Below are 14,831 nucleotides of genomic sequence, written 5' to 3'. Positions count from 1 at the left end.
GAAGCCCCCCACCACCACCAGTCACCCGCGAAGCCAAGCCCAAGTTCTGCTTCCCAATCATTTATCTTATGGAGAGGGGAGGGTCCAGAGGATATCATGAGATCATACAACCTTGAAATAAAACTACTGAGGCAATGACAAAATTCCTTCTATTAACGAGCTTGGAAAGGATGAACATTGAGAGTGAACAAAACTACGGGCTTGAAAATAACAATAAAGACTAGTTAGATTGCCATTATTTGGATAAGAAACTCGCAGTACAACACTTTCAGTTAATTTGGCTAATTAACTGAAACCGTTCATCAATACATGTGTTTTTTATATAAACACATAAATATATAAAATACAATAGTTGGAATTATAATCTGCATATCCTTCCACTGACTGAAAAATGTCCCAGGTGAACAGAAAAAAACTACTTGCCCCATGAGGCACAAAGATAAGAAACAGACACAGAAAACCACACAGGGTTTAATACTTAATCACAGAATAATTTCTCTTCTTCAAAGAAAATGAAATCATAAGTCGTAAAGAAACTCAATTTACTAGGTGAAACATTGAAACACATGCAGAGTTTGTTACTTCAGGTAGATTGGAAGAATCTCACAGTGAAAGCCTTTTCCTTTCAGAATCCATCCTGAATTCCAAAATGACCTCTTGGTCAATGACATTTTAATCTCACATACCCGTATGGCTACAGTTTCAACACAGTCATCCATTCATCAGCCCATCTGAGAAGGAGTGAGAGAAAGTGCCACATTCTTCCAAGAATAGTCACTGTGGTGTGTGTTATTCGATCTTCACAAAGTTATTTGGCAGGAGAGTTGTGTGCGTTTAATGTATTTTCCGCCCCAGTATTTTGTTAAAAGATAAAAGGAAATGGGTTTAGCTCTGAAAATTAAAAAAAATCTAAAAGAAACGACTTCCCTAGATAATGCATTGAGCCTCTGCGTGGCTGCAATAACCTTTGGAGCGAAGGTGCAAAATTTGCTGGGAAAATGACACTCAGTATTAATCGGTAATCCATTCTGACAGGCCATCATTCATACTACTCCACACAGAACTGAAGGAAGGTCCTTACCTTGGAAACTTGACACCAACAGCAAACACAGTTATTCCAGTTTCTTTCAGCTGCGTTGCTGCCTGTAGCACATTGCCCTGAGATCTGCCATCAGTAAGAATGACAAGAATTCGAGGAACAGATGAGTTCCTTGAACCCGTAAAACCTTTATGAAGAATGTATTTCAAAGCCAGGGCTGTCTGTGTACTTCCACCTCTTGAGTTAACAAAGCAAACAGGATTAATGAAAGTGTTTAATACTACATGGAATTTTAAAAATATTCTTGACGTAGTCAGTTCTATATTTATACTCAGCTACAGTGATAACAAAGAAATTAATAGTGTTAATGACAAATAATCTGTTTGTTTCATTGAAAACTGTGATCACAATGTAAATCTGTCAGTACACTGGGAATAACTGTCAATTGAAGCTTATCCAGTGTACTCTACTTCATCAGAAAATATTACAATCATATCTAACATGGAAATTTAAAGATTCCACATATGGCCAAGACCTTTCATCTTCCCCTGTTTGAAATCAGCCACAAATCTGCTCTCAATTAAATGTCAAATAAATAACATTGGCTACAAGTATTAGAATGGATTAAAGCAGCTTTGTACAAGTTCATTGGCGTTATGCCAACTAACTGATGCTAATAACCTCTGTGCCTCAGAGGTAAGACACTACGGTTACTTTGTAAACAGATCTTCAGCAGTTCACTCAATAGTGCACAAACCCCATTCACATATTTAACGATGGAGTGATCTTTTGGGGGGAAAATTTGTACCAATGTATTAATTTAAACAGTTTGTGCCACCTCTACCGTGGAATGAAAATTCCCAACTCTTGGTGCTTTAAAGATAGCTGCAAAGTGGTCTAGACTAATGTTCTTTCCTCCCCTCCTCCCAATAGGAAAATTCCTGGGCTCTAAATTACCTTGGAACTAGAGGGATACTCCTGATGAAGAACTGGCCAGGGTTCCAGCCTGGGCAAAGCAAATTCAGGCAGGACTATGGCTCACTGCCCAAAAGGCTTGCTGCTCGGTGTTTCTGTTGGGGTCAGCATTGGCGAACTTCCACTACCCTAAACATGGGCCATGGGTTTTGGGGGGGGGGGCGCATACTGGAATTTCCTCAACTCCCACCTCTATCCCATCCAGTCATCTGGGTGGCAGGAGGAACAGAACTTTCAAATCAATGGGGAAGAAATCAGGGCAGAAATGGGGCCAACATGGTCTCCATTCAGGGTAATGGCCTGTGAGACTCCAGGGATCTGGCTGAAATGTTAGATCAATCCTTTGATAACAGAACCCATAAGGGGCAACCCCCAAAAGCACCCATTGAGCACTCCAATTCCTGCCATCTCAGAAGGTGCCCCAAGATGCACCTAGGTTGGCACAGGCACCTGGCAAAACCATATTAATGAACGTAGCCTGCCCTGGCCCAAGATACTTCAGTCTGGTCAGAAATGAAGGTTAATGCGACATACACATCTATAACAGGAGGCAAGGCTGAAGAATTTTGATCTCTGCTAGCCTGAGGTTAAGGACTGTGCACAAAGGATTGTATGCCCAACCATTGTGACACAATGCATTGGGACGCCAATATATATTATTAGAGTAGGAGGAGGAATGAAAATGTTTTAATTTCTCTCATATTATTATGCATCAAATAACTTTTTAAAAAGGCAGAAAACTGCTGAAATCTAGTCCAAAGCCCTCCTACCTCCCAGTGCTGAGGAAGTAAGTAAATGATAAATTCCCCTTTTCATTGCATCATACAAAGCTCACGCACAATGGCCACCCCCTCGGGGAGGTGGGTTTCCCCGGGGAGGTGGGTTTCCCCGCGGCGGATGCAACAAGCCACTGGATCTTGCAGTCCTGCCAAAGTCTATTGGCTTTTGTATGGCTCACGTACCCCACCCCTGGAGAACATAGTGGGAGTGGGGGCGGGGGGGGGTTCAACTTCTGTGGGATCAGGAGGTCCCATTGATGGGAATGGCCTGAAAATCCCACCCAAATATTGGGGGGGGGGGGGGGGGGGGGGGGGGGGGGGGGGTGGCGGTGGCCCAGTGGTATTGTCACTAGACTAGTAATCCAGAGACCCAGCGTCCTGCCCTAGGATCCCAGGTTCAAATCCTGACACTGCAGATGGTGAAATTTAAATTCAATAAAAATCTCAAATTAAAGATTTAATGATGACCAGGAAACCATTGTTGATTGTCATAAAAACCCATCGGGTTCACTAATGTCCTTTAGGGAAAGAAATCTGCCTGGTCTGGCCTACATGTGGCTCCAGACCCACAGCAATGCGGTTGACTCTTAGCTGCCCCCTCAAGTACATTTAGGGATGGGTAATAAATGCTGGTACAGCCTGCGATGCCCACATCCCATGAACGATTATTTTTAAAAGTACAGAGGCATGGAAATGGGAATATTATCAGTGTGTTATGTTTTAATAATAAATGATATGTTTGGGCCTCAAACATTTAACTGTGGATTTGAGTAGCAGTCCTTAAACTTCTATCAATTAGCGTACTTTCAGAAAAAAGTAACATACCGAAATACAATTCTTTTAAGTTGTTCCTTTACTTCTTCCTTTGTCAAGTAGGAATTCAAATAAAATTCGAACTTGGGCATTGAACTGTACTGGATTACTCCAACTCGGACCTGCAAGCAGAAAACGGTTTACTTCTAAAATGATTTCAGAATTAATGGATTAACCTTTTTACTGGCCTATATCGTTCCACATGAACGGAGCTCTAATACGTTAAGGGGCTTTGCTTGTAAAAGGCTTAATAATCAGCACTGTTACTATTGTACGGTTTCTAATCAACACACAAATAATGAATACTGACAAGCACTTGCTGGAATGGGAGTGGACTGTGTCTTTCCTGAACAGGCATACAATATGCAGCACTGGATGCCAACATATTTTCTTCTGAATTCCAAAGTATAGCCATTGAAAGGGAAATGACAAAAGAGGGTCTGAATTACAACTGGAGCATAAAGTATGCACAGTTTGCAAGGCGAGTGTCATCCAGTTCATGGTTTTGGCTCCAATTCTGGGAAAAAACAAAATGTAGCTTTGCAAAGTGCACCTACTTCAAGCTGTGATCATGACCACTTTGCCAGTGTCATTCTATACATGTGGGTTTAAGCAGTACACCACCAAAATGCTGCAACCTTATGAAATGCATAATGCAATTAATGATACACTGCTAAGGGGTGTGCCTTTTCAACAGGAATATTTTGCCAAGAAGGAGTTCAAGTCATTCTATTTCACCATATTTCAACAGCAGGAGAAATTGGACAAAGGTGAACGACAGTCTCTCATTATCGGAGCCGTATCACATTTAAACTTCTAAAGCTATTTTCCAGTTAATGCAACCTAACATTTCACATCAGTGTAACATTGAATGAATAAAAGACAAACAAGTTTAGCCAGTGCATTAATAAAATGAATTTAAAATTAACATTTCAAGGAAAAAAAGTGAAGACTTTCATAACACAAATATTTCAGCAGTGATGGGTGTGACCTTGTTGACAGCTGATGCACAGCTATCCACACCTCCCCAAACCAGCGTGCTATCGTGGCAAGGGGCCATTGGCACATCTAAAGGGTATTTTTTATGTTTGGCTCACAGGTATTTTTCATCAGAAGAAAGCCAAGTAGAAATGTGGTGAACAATTTAACAGTTTGGAGAAGTGTATGTAGGCAAAGCCTGCTCCTTTTCTTAAACTTGTTCTTCCCACTAGGTACTTTACAAACCACCATACCTCCCTCACAGCAAATCTGTCTCTCCTGACATTAGCTTTGAGCTGTTCCTTCACTGTCAATAGGTTAAAAATCTGGAACGTCCTTCATTCCCATCAGCATTCACCAGGTGGACTGCAGCAGTTCAAGACATGGGCAAAAAAATTAGGAATGGGCAAAAAAGTGCTGGCCTGGGCAATAACATGCACACCCCATGAACGAATAAAAGAATGAGAGTCAACTGTTTAAGGAGAAAGCTGGAAAAATACAACAGTTCCATCAGCAACTGCAAAGAGAATGGGCAAGATCTACCGAAAGGCAGCACGGCCAGTAAATGCCGGTAGGTCCTTCTACCGTGATCTACCCGGCTCCTCGCACCTCAGGAGATCCAACGCGATCTCGCAAGATGTTGCGATGTAAATCCACCCATTGTGGGCATGATTACTTTTTAGCAAACCTGCATATTAGAGTGCAACAGCTTGTCTCACTCTAATGTGCATTCCCACGATCTACTCAAAGTGTGGGATCAAACCCTGTTGGAGATCTCGGGCGAGCGCCGTTCAAAGCTAGTCTCCACAAATGGGACCAGACGGGACGGCATTCATGGGGGTCACCCAGGGGATCAGAGGCCCCTAGAACTTGCCCTCTGGGCAGAAGGCACACTGGCACAGATGGTGCCACCTGGGCATCTTTGCACCACCAGCCTGGCACTGCGTGCTATGCATCGGGCCCTGAGGCACCCTTGCATGGGTATGGGGGCTTGTTGAGCCCCCCTTCCTGAGGACCCCCTTATAGGTGAGTTGGAGCTGGGGGGCGTCAAGAGATCAGGGCACCATTGAAAAATGGCATCCTGATCTCCTGCATTGAGGCATTCCGGCAAGCGGAGCTCCTCGGTGCAGAAAACGGGACTAAGTACGGCCTTGGCTGCTTATTCCCCACTGAGACCCCAATCTACCCGAATGGAGTTCAATAGCGTGGTGTTTCTCAGCGCTCCGGGCACCGAGAAACACCCGGTTATTCGCCCGCGTTACAGAACTCTGTTCCCACTCGGGTGGATTGTGCCCAATGTCTTGGGTGTAGGTCCCTTCACAGTATAATAAATATATGCTGTCTCAGCTCAGGAAACTGAATTTATTAAGACTGCTTCTCCAGTGAACTGATTTTTCCTTTAATCCTCGGAGATTTGTATGGCATTGTTTATTGTTTATACCATCAAATCCATTTTGTTTTAAAATTCAATACAAGAGAACTCCTGCACATTCAGGAGACTGTCTAAGAAAACCTTTAGCAACTAATCCCTGGCATAGTCAGTAAACAGATGTAGCTACACTGACTATGTGTATCTTGTTACACAGATATTTCCAAGCATAGAAAGCAAATTTCTGCTTATTCAACTCACTTTAAATTATTACACTAGAATAATAATGTTACCAGAACTAAACTTTTTGATATTTTTGATTGCTAAAAAGTTAGTTTGGAACAGTGTAAGCCTATAGTTTTCAATATAGACTTACAATATGCCGCAGACAGTGAAGCTTCCTCTAAAAACACCTGCTACCCATCTTCAGAATTCCAAACTTAATCCTTACTGTGTAACCTCACTGAGTGCGGAATTAATGTACGAGATGCCATTATGCAAGGGTTAGAAGTAGTTGTTAAAAGCTGACATTTTTATTTAACATTAGCTAATTTAAAAAAAAACTTAATGTCACCATCAGTTTCAATTAATACGTTGTACATTTTTCATGTGACCTCTCTATGTTTCAGTATCTTATTTCTGCCGTTACACTGTGAAGATGCCCCCTTGCCTGAATTTGCGCCATTGCATCAGTGTTAAAGTGGAACTACAATGAATATCACAAGATAGTAACAGATGGTCATAGATCAGTTACAGGAATGTGTATCCTGATCCAGAATAGCTACATACTCTGGATTGACATAGATAGCTTCTGGAGTTCAACCCTGACATTAATTCTCTTAAATAGTCTTAGGGTCTTACTTTAATGGATGTCAAACACACTACCCAATATTTATCCCTCAAATCACTAAAAAATAGATTGCATCATCACATGTCGGAGCTTGCTGTGCGCAAATTGTCTTCCTGTTTCCTGCATTACAGCAGTGACTACACTTTGGACGTATTTCATTGGCTGTAAAACATTTTGAGAAGTTCGGAGATTATGAAAGTCGACATATAAGTACATGCCATTCTTTTTATCCTATATCTTTTTGTTACTCAGTTACACAACAGTAGTGTCCCCTGGTGGTCTGGATTGAATATTTGTGTTGTTAACATGATTGCCTCTTCAATTCTCTGCAGGTAGACCAAGCAAATTTTGGCGAGATGATGCCTGATGCGAAACAATAGATGCTTTATTTCATCAGTAGAAGGACATACAAGAAAGCTATTATGACTGGACTCAGTCAGCTCAATGCCTACAGATTGTCGATGGACATTAATATTAAACAACAGACTTATTATAATAACCCATATCAGTGAGTCATCGAGCTGAATTGACCTCCAACATTTCCAACCTCCTCACATCATGGAAGACCCCCCATTTATCCCCTCAGCAAAGCTACTTGGCCTTTTTCTAGCCATCCAGTTCCTCTCTTTCCTCTCTTATCTCTCTTTTCATCCCACTTGACACACACTGAAAGGGATCAAACGATTTTCCAGTAGAAATAAAAACAGAAACTAAGAAAGTTGTTAATTTATCTCGGTAATTTAAAACACATCACACATATTCTGTTGAAAAGTTGAATACAAAAGCAGAATGTTGCTGTGTTGGAAATCCCAAATAAAAATTCTGGAAATACTCAAGGGCAGATTCAATGAAAGGACATCGATGTGAAAAGGTCATTGTTTTTCTTTCTTCACAGATGCTGCGAGACCTGCTGAATATTTCCAGTTTTCATTTCAGATTTCCAGGGCTGGATCCTCCGTTTCAGCCACTAAGTGTGACGGAGCATATGTGGTCTTTTATGACTAAAGTTTCTCTGTGAAACCCTCACCAATTCCAGGACCGGTGAGGGGCTAGCAGCGGCACCGGATGAAACTCCCAGATCCCACGCCGAAAACAGCCAGAGAATAGCCTGGCCCGTGGGCACTATTCTCACCACTGACGACCTGCAGCAGTCGCACCAGACAACATTAAAAAAAAAATTTAGAGTACCCAATTCATTTTTTCCAATTAAGGGGCAATTTAGCATGGCCAATCCACCTAGCTTGCACATCTTTTGGGTTGTGGGGCGAAGCCCACGCAAACACGGGGAGAATGTGCAAACTTCACAGGGACAGTGACCCAGAGCCAGGATCGAACCTGGGACCTCGGCGCTGTGAGACAGCAGTACTAATCCACTGCGCCACCATGCTGCCCTCGCAACGTACAACATGGCGTTGGCCATGCGCAGACCCGACCCGCCATCTACGACCCCACAGCCCACTCCCTGGCCACCCCCATCAGTCCTCCCAGCCCTCGCTGCAGCCCGCCCCCTCCCCCCCGGCTAGCGGCACGGATCCCGGTGGTATGTGGCAGCGCTGGACACAGTCTGCAGGTGCCATGCCAGGTTCCTGCATGGTTGAGACTACACGTGTCCCGCACCGCCGGGAACGTGGCCCATTGGGAGCAGATGACGCGCCAATGACATTGCAGTGGCATACGCCGCGTGACACGATGACGCCATTTCCAAGAGGGCAGAGTATGGTGACCGGCGTCAAACAGGCGCGGCCCCGATTTGGGCGTTGGAATTGATTCTTCACCCGATCGCCAATTCCGATATCGCCATCGGGCAACGGAGAATCCAGCCTCCAGTATTTCCCTTCTTTATTGGACTTTCCATTCTATGGGCCTGGAGTGTTTTAATTTCCCAGATAAGTTACAAATTACTGATTATTTAATGTCTGGGGAAAATAATTTCCATTGAGTAGATTAACCTTTCATCCAGGTATCTTGTGGGGGACTCAATTACTAGGGGTCAAGAGTTCAAGGTGAGAGGGGAAAAGTTTAAGGGAGATATGCGTGGAAAGTTCTTTACGCAGAGGGTGGTGGGTGCCTAGAATGCATTGCCGGCGGAGGTGGTAGAGGTGGGCATGATAGCGTCATTTAAGATGTATCTAGACAGATACATGAATCGGCAGGGAGCAGAGGGACACAGATCCTTAGAAAATTAACAACAGTTTTAGATAGAGGATCTGGATCGGCGCAGGCTTGGAGGGCCGAAGGGCCTGTTCCTGTGCTGTAATTTTTCTTTGTTCTTTATTCTTTGTTCCACTTTGCTCAAAAACATTAAAAACGGAGGTATTTTCAGATGCCCCTCTGCAGAAAACTATTAAAGCATCCTTAAATGTGATAACATCTGTGACACGTTTTATCACCTATTGTTCCACAGAGTGAGCAAGGGTGCACATATCCAAGACAAGAATATAAGGGACTATCATAGAATTTACAGTGCAGAAGGAGGCCATTCGGCCCATCCAGTCTGCACCGGCTCTTGGAAAGAGCATCCTACCCAAGGTCAACACCTCCACCTATCCCCAAAACCCAGTAACCCCACCCAACACTAAGGGCAATTTTGGACACCAAGGGCAATTTATCATGGCCAATCCACCTAACCTGCACATCTTTGGACTGTGGGAGGAAACTGGAGCACCCGGAGGAAACCCACGCACACACGGGGTGGATGTGCAGACTCCACACAGACAGTGACCCAAGCCGGAATCGAACCTGGGACCCTGGAGCTGTGAAGCAATTGTGCTATCCACAATGCTACTGTGCTGCACTCATATTTATAATTTTAACTTCAATATTCTAAAAGAAACTGCTGCAAAAGAAATGTTTATCCCAAGAACAAAGCATGCATCTAATCTCAACAGTAGATTACGAAAAATGATGGTACAAGGGTCTTCGCCAACTGAAATAGTCATAGGTTCCTCCTCACTTGTGAAACTTCGGACTGTTTCACTGAACCTGAGCTTGGTACAGTTGCTAACACGGTGACCTTGAAGTCAGAAGATCACTGTTGTTGATATGTTAGTACAGGACTAAACAATTGACACATTGTCAGAAGTCCAATTCCTAACTTTTACGATGCCCACAACTGGCCATGGCAGCCGCCTGTATCGAGCAAATGGCCCTAACTAATTGCCATTATTGTAGGAATCAATTACAAAGATACCACTTATAACTTATTAACACGCCAAATATTTAGGGCAGTTCAATCAGCCCTTACCTTCCACATACCAACGTAAAGGACTCCACGGATTCCTGCCAGACATACTTTCAACTAATTTCCACCACCCACCCACACAGTGATACTCTGCTGTATTGTATTTACCGTGTCTGCTTATCAGGCTGTTCTGGTTTCAAGCAACATTGGGTCTTTAAGCAGTTTCAGCTTCTTCCATCTCAGTAAAGTGATTCACAATGAGATTCTCAATGCTGATATTTCAGACAGGCATCTGCTCATTGAAATTTCTGCTTTTTCAAATATGTTTTTCCTCAAAGTATATTTATCAGGATTTTCCATTTTAGAAATTGACACAACAAAGTTACAAAACAATACCGCACACAAAAAAAATGCAAAAAGAAATGGAACAGGGAACTAGTATCCAACCCACAACCCCAACTTCTTGGGCAGCCTTCCGAGGCATACCAACGAGGAGGAGAGACAGCCACCAGTCAAGAAGGGGAGAATCGCACTAACCGCAAGGAAAGAAAAAAAACAGGGTATCTATAAAGTACTGTGCTCTACCCATTCCTCAATCTCCATGCACCAGGGGACCAAACCTCTACTTGTCCCCACCCCATAGGCATTGTCAAAAGGGGGCGCATCCGATTCTCAGGAACAACAGGATACCAGCCACGGTGCCGGGCCTGGCCTAGCTTAGCACAGACCTAAAAGATATCTCAGGAAATTATGCCCCCAGGACCTTGCACACAATTCTAAAACCCACCCCCACCCCCACTCACAGGAGTGAAAGGATAATCACTCTAACCCTAGCCAAAAGGGGATCCCAATCCAGGAGAAGAACCTCTGTTGACACCCATCAATAGGGCGGCCTGGGAGTTAGGCTGGCCCTCCTTCCCCCGCCACCCGAGAACCCACCCACCCACTTACACTAGGTCAGACCAGAAGCAGGGGCAGCACAATGCTCACCCAGGTGAAAGAAGGAGAAAAAAAATAAACGGTCAGGGAGGAGACATCCAACTCACTCGCAGTAACCACCGTCACATAAAGGATAGCCAGGGCCACGCTCATCCCGGATCCTCAGCCACAAACACCAATCCCATATCAGCCTACGCAAAAACAGACAAGCTTTAATGCAAATATTTAAAAACCCGAAATGGTTTAGCCCTAACTGGGGGTCTATCCTCAATCACAGCAAGGACAAACTAAACCTACCCACACCAACCTTCCATCCCTCTCCTCTCTCCAGCTCTACTCATTTTCCTTTTAAACAAGACAGAGGTGATAACGAAGAACACCCCCTTCCCCATCACAAGGATTATAAGACATCATTACAATTAGGAGTGAAACTGTGCACAAATTCCATTTCCCAAATCAGGATAACCAATGGTACAGGCCACCACACCCATAGGTAAAAATGCAGCATCAATAAAACAACAACAACTACATGATCACCAGGGAGTAATGTTCAGGATAACCGATAGGCTGCAGGGCAGTCCTCAGGGTAATGATTCCTGGTCACACGAAGACAGCAAAAGCCAAGGATAAAGCATCATGTCCTGATGTCACAAGCAGGCCACATACACACGATCCTCTTGCTCATCAATTTTGGTGCAGAACTTTGAGATTGTTGCTGAGCTCACTTCCAGCAGAAACCAATTCATTCTCGCTAACGTTGGGCAATGGCACAGGCAGCTTCTTCAGATTTAGTAATTAATTCTGCCCCATTAGTTATTGCAGAATTTAAGTTGATTGAATTTTTATATTGGCCGCTAATTGCAGCTTTCCACCATTAATGATACTGCTTAAAGCTTGAAATTTAAACGACTGTAGACAGTTAACAAAAATAAGTCATTTCAAACGATCACCCAGCAATCACTCTGATTTAAGTTTATGCTTCTTCTCAAACTATTCCAATGTAATAATTTTGTTTAGAAGAAATACAGAAATCGTGTATCTAAGTTTGCGTCCCAATAGACCATGCCACCCAGCAACTTTTACAGATCCTACATTTGAGAGCAAGACAAAACTCATCAGACTGTCTTTCAGAAGATAGTGAATGGAAAGCAAAATTAGATGTATAATCTTTCTGACAACTTTCATCAAATGGTGACTGATCATTTGAATGTCCTCATCTGGCATTACAACCAGCAATTAAAAATAGACCAAGTGGGCTTAGTTACCATTCATCTAGACGCCCAGTCCTAGATTACTGACAGTCTATTGCATTCAGCCACCATGTAAGAACCTGTCCGTGTGTTAAGTGGTTATAACCTTCCATAATGAAGAAAACTTTTGAACTTACCCTGTCAGGATTTATATCAAGGGCATCACAAAGTTTGAATGCAACATGTTTGGATCTTTCGAAGCTTCCTTTGCCAATACTGTATGATCCATCCAGCATGAACAGCAAATCAATGGCTGCAGAACACTGCATCACTACAAAAAAAAGACCAAAATTGACATTAATTTGATATAATCTGAAATTAGAGGTTATCAGCAGCCCACAAAAGTGATCTGCAGTGGTATTTCCAGCAATATTTTCTTTTGCATGGTTCTAATAATGCAATCCCCAAATTCAAACTTCTAAAGTTGAGCTAGATGGCTCACACATGCATTCCAATGCTTTGCATCATGCACAATGTACCATCCTGAGACAGTCTAAAATCTCTAATTCCACAGGTCTTGATTCATATACCTTAACCAGGCTACCAGTGGGAGGCACGTACCCCGGAGGAACAGAAACAACACATCAAAAGGCAAGTTACCGAGTGATGCTGTTCTGCTACACCAGGAACTGACAGGGAGCAGGGCACAGCCTGCTTACCCTCCTACCTAAGGAATAGCGCAGGGGACGTCGGAGAGATGAGAGATTTGAAAGGTGATGCGCCAAACATTTCTATCCACAACTTAATGTTTTTTGAAAGACAACACCTTTTTGTCTTCTTTGGTCTTACCACTCTTTGCCTTGATATCTGTGACAGTCTGACTGTTCAAAATTGTTGACATAAACATTAACCTCAAACAGAAAGGGAATCTCTGTCTGCTGTCAGGGAATGGGGATTGTGCCTGCTATCAACACAGCCCATTGGTTGAACGCTCTGTGAAAATAGGTTTGTTTTACGTGATTCTTTCGAGCAACAAATGGCAGTACTCATGGGGATATCAGCTTTAACAGTGGATTAAGTATAAATAGATCATAATGTCCTCTCTTTTCCTGAGAGGGAAGGTGAATCGTTTTTTCCTCTTCCACATTTCTGAATGCTCATCATTGCAGTTTTCTCCATCAGAAGGGTGGGGTTGTCCAATTTACTGGCTTGACTAGAAACAATCGTCACCCGTGATGTTTCTTCTTCGCTCACAGCTGTCTTTGATTCAAGCTGGTGAACCAGATAGCGTCACTTGCTCCCTGACATTTGGAATCTCTTATAGAAACAGTACTGGATGTTCTCCTCTATTGTCATTTCTATTGGCCTAGTGTTTGCTGGACCAGGACATCTTAGAGCAAATCCCAATAGCTCAGCTTTTTGCCTCGCACTTCAGCTCAAAAATTGTTCTGTGCTGCAAGTCACTGGAAAGGTGAGCTGACAGTGATGTGGTGAGGGCAGCAGGACATCTGGGACCTTGGTAATCTCTCAGGACAACAGTCTACGTCCTCAATCCAATGAGATTTAAGAGTGGAGAAGGAAGCAGACGAAATAGGGAAACAGACTCAATTCAGGTACAGGAGGAGGCAGAAATAAGATTTGAATTGAGATAGAAAGAAAAAGCCAGAAAGGAAAGAAAGACACATTTAAAATGTTTAAAACCTCAAACAATAATTTGCTACCTGTAGAAGCGAGGCTCCATAGATTTGATTGTTCCCTCTCCAAGCAAGGGAGTCCATTTGCATTGTAGAAACATAAATCCTACAGGGGAGGGAGTGTGGTGCGGAGTGGGGTTGGCATCAATGGGGTCTTCAGGGGCTTCTACGAGGAATTGTACCGATCCGAGCCCCCACGGGAGGAGGGAGGGATGGGCCGTTTCCTGGACCAATTGAGGTTTCCAAAGGTGGAAGAGGGACTGGTGGCGGGACTGGGGGCCCCAACTGGGCTGGAGGAACTGATCAAAGCGATAGGAAGCATGCAGGCGGGGAAGGCACCGGGGCCGGGCGGTTTCCCGGTCGAGTTCAATGAAAAATATATGGACCTGTTGGGCCCGCTGTTAGTTAGGACCTTTAATGAGGCAAGGGAGGGGGGGGGGGGCTTTACCCCTGACGATGTCCCGGGCACTGATCTCCTTGATCCTGAGGTGGGACAAGGATCCCCTGCAATGTGGGTCTTACAGACCGATTTCCTTGCTAAATGTAGATGCCAAGGTGCTGGCGAATGTCTTAGCCACGAGGATTGAGGATTGTGTGCCGCAGATCATCCATGAAGACCAGACGGGGTTTGTGAAGGGGAGACAGTTGAACGCGAATGTGCGGAGGCTTTTGAACGTTATCATGATGCCGGCGAGGGAGGGGGAGGCGGAGATAGTGGTGGCGATGGACACTGAGAAAGCCTTCGGTAGCGTAGAGTGGGGGTACCCGTGGGAGGTGCTGAAGAGGTTCGGGTTTGGGGAGGGTTTGTCAGGTGGGTTAGGCTGTTGTATGAGGTCCCGATGGCAAGTGTGGCCACAAATAGGAGGAGGTCCGAGTACTTGCGGTTGCACCGAGGGACGAGACAGGGGTGTCCTCTGTCCCCCCTGCTCTTCGCACTGGCGATTGAACTCCTGGCTATGGCACTGAGAGAGTCGAGGAACTGGAGGGGGTTGGTGCGGGGTGGGGAGGAGCATAGGGTGTCACT

General features: G+C 44.1%; 1 protein-coding gene across 2 annotated transcripts in view; it reads right to left on the bottom strand.

Moving 5' to 3' along the window:
* Positions 1–14,831, bottom strand: part of vwa2 (von Willebrand factor A domain containing 2) — a 100,638-nt gene that overhangs the window by 46,593 nt on the left and 39,214 nt on the right. For both annotated transcript variants that reach the window (XM_072479446.1, XM_072479447.1), the window contains 3 exons: positions 12,311–12,444; positions 3,619–3,728; positions 1,082–1,276 (listed from right to left, as the gene is read on the bottom strand). In XM_072479446.1, coding sequence (XP_072335547.1) covers positions 1,082–1,276; positions 3,619–3,728; positions 12,311–12,444 — 439 coding nt within the window. The remainder of the gene's footprint in view (positions 1–1,081; positions 1,277–3,618; positions 3,729–12,310; positions 12,445–14,831) is intronic.

The sequence above is a fragment of the Scyliorhinus torazame genome, chromosome 16, assembly GCF_047496885.1.
Source record: "Scyliorhinus torazame isolate Kashiwa2021f chromosome 16, sScyTor2.1, whole genome shotgun sequence".
NCBI lineage: Eukaryota > Metazoa > Chordata > Chondrichthyes > Carcharhiniformes > Scyliorhinidae > Scyliorhinus > Scyliorhinus torazame.
This window is presented reverse-complemented; position numbering and strand designations above follow the sequence as displayed.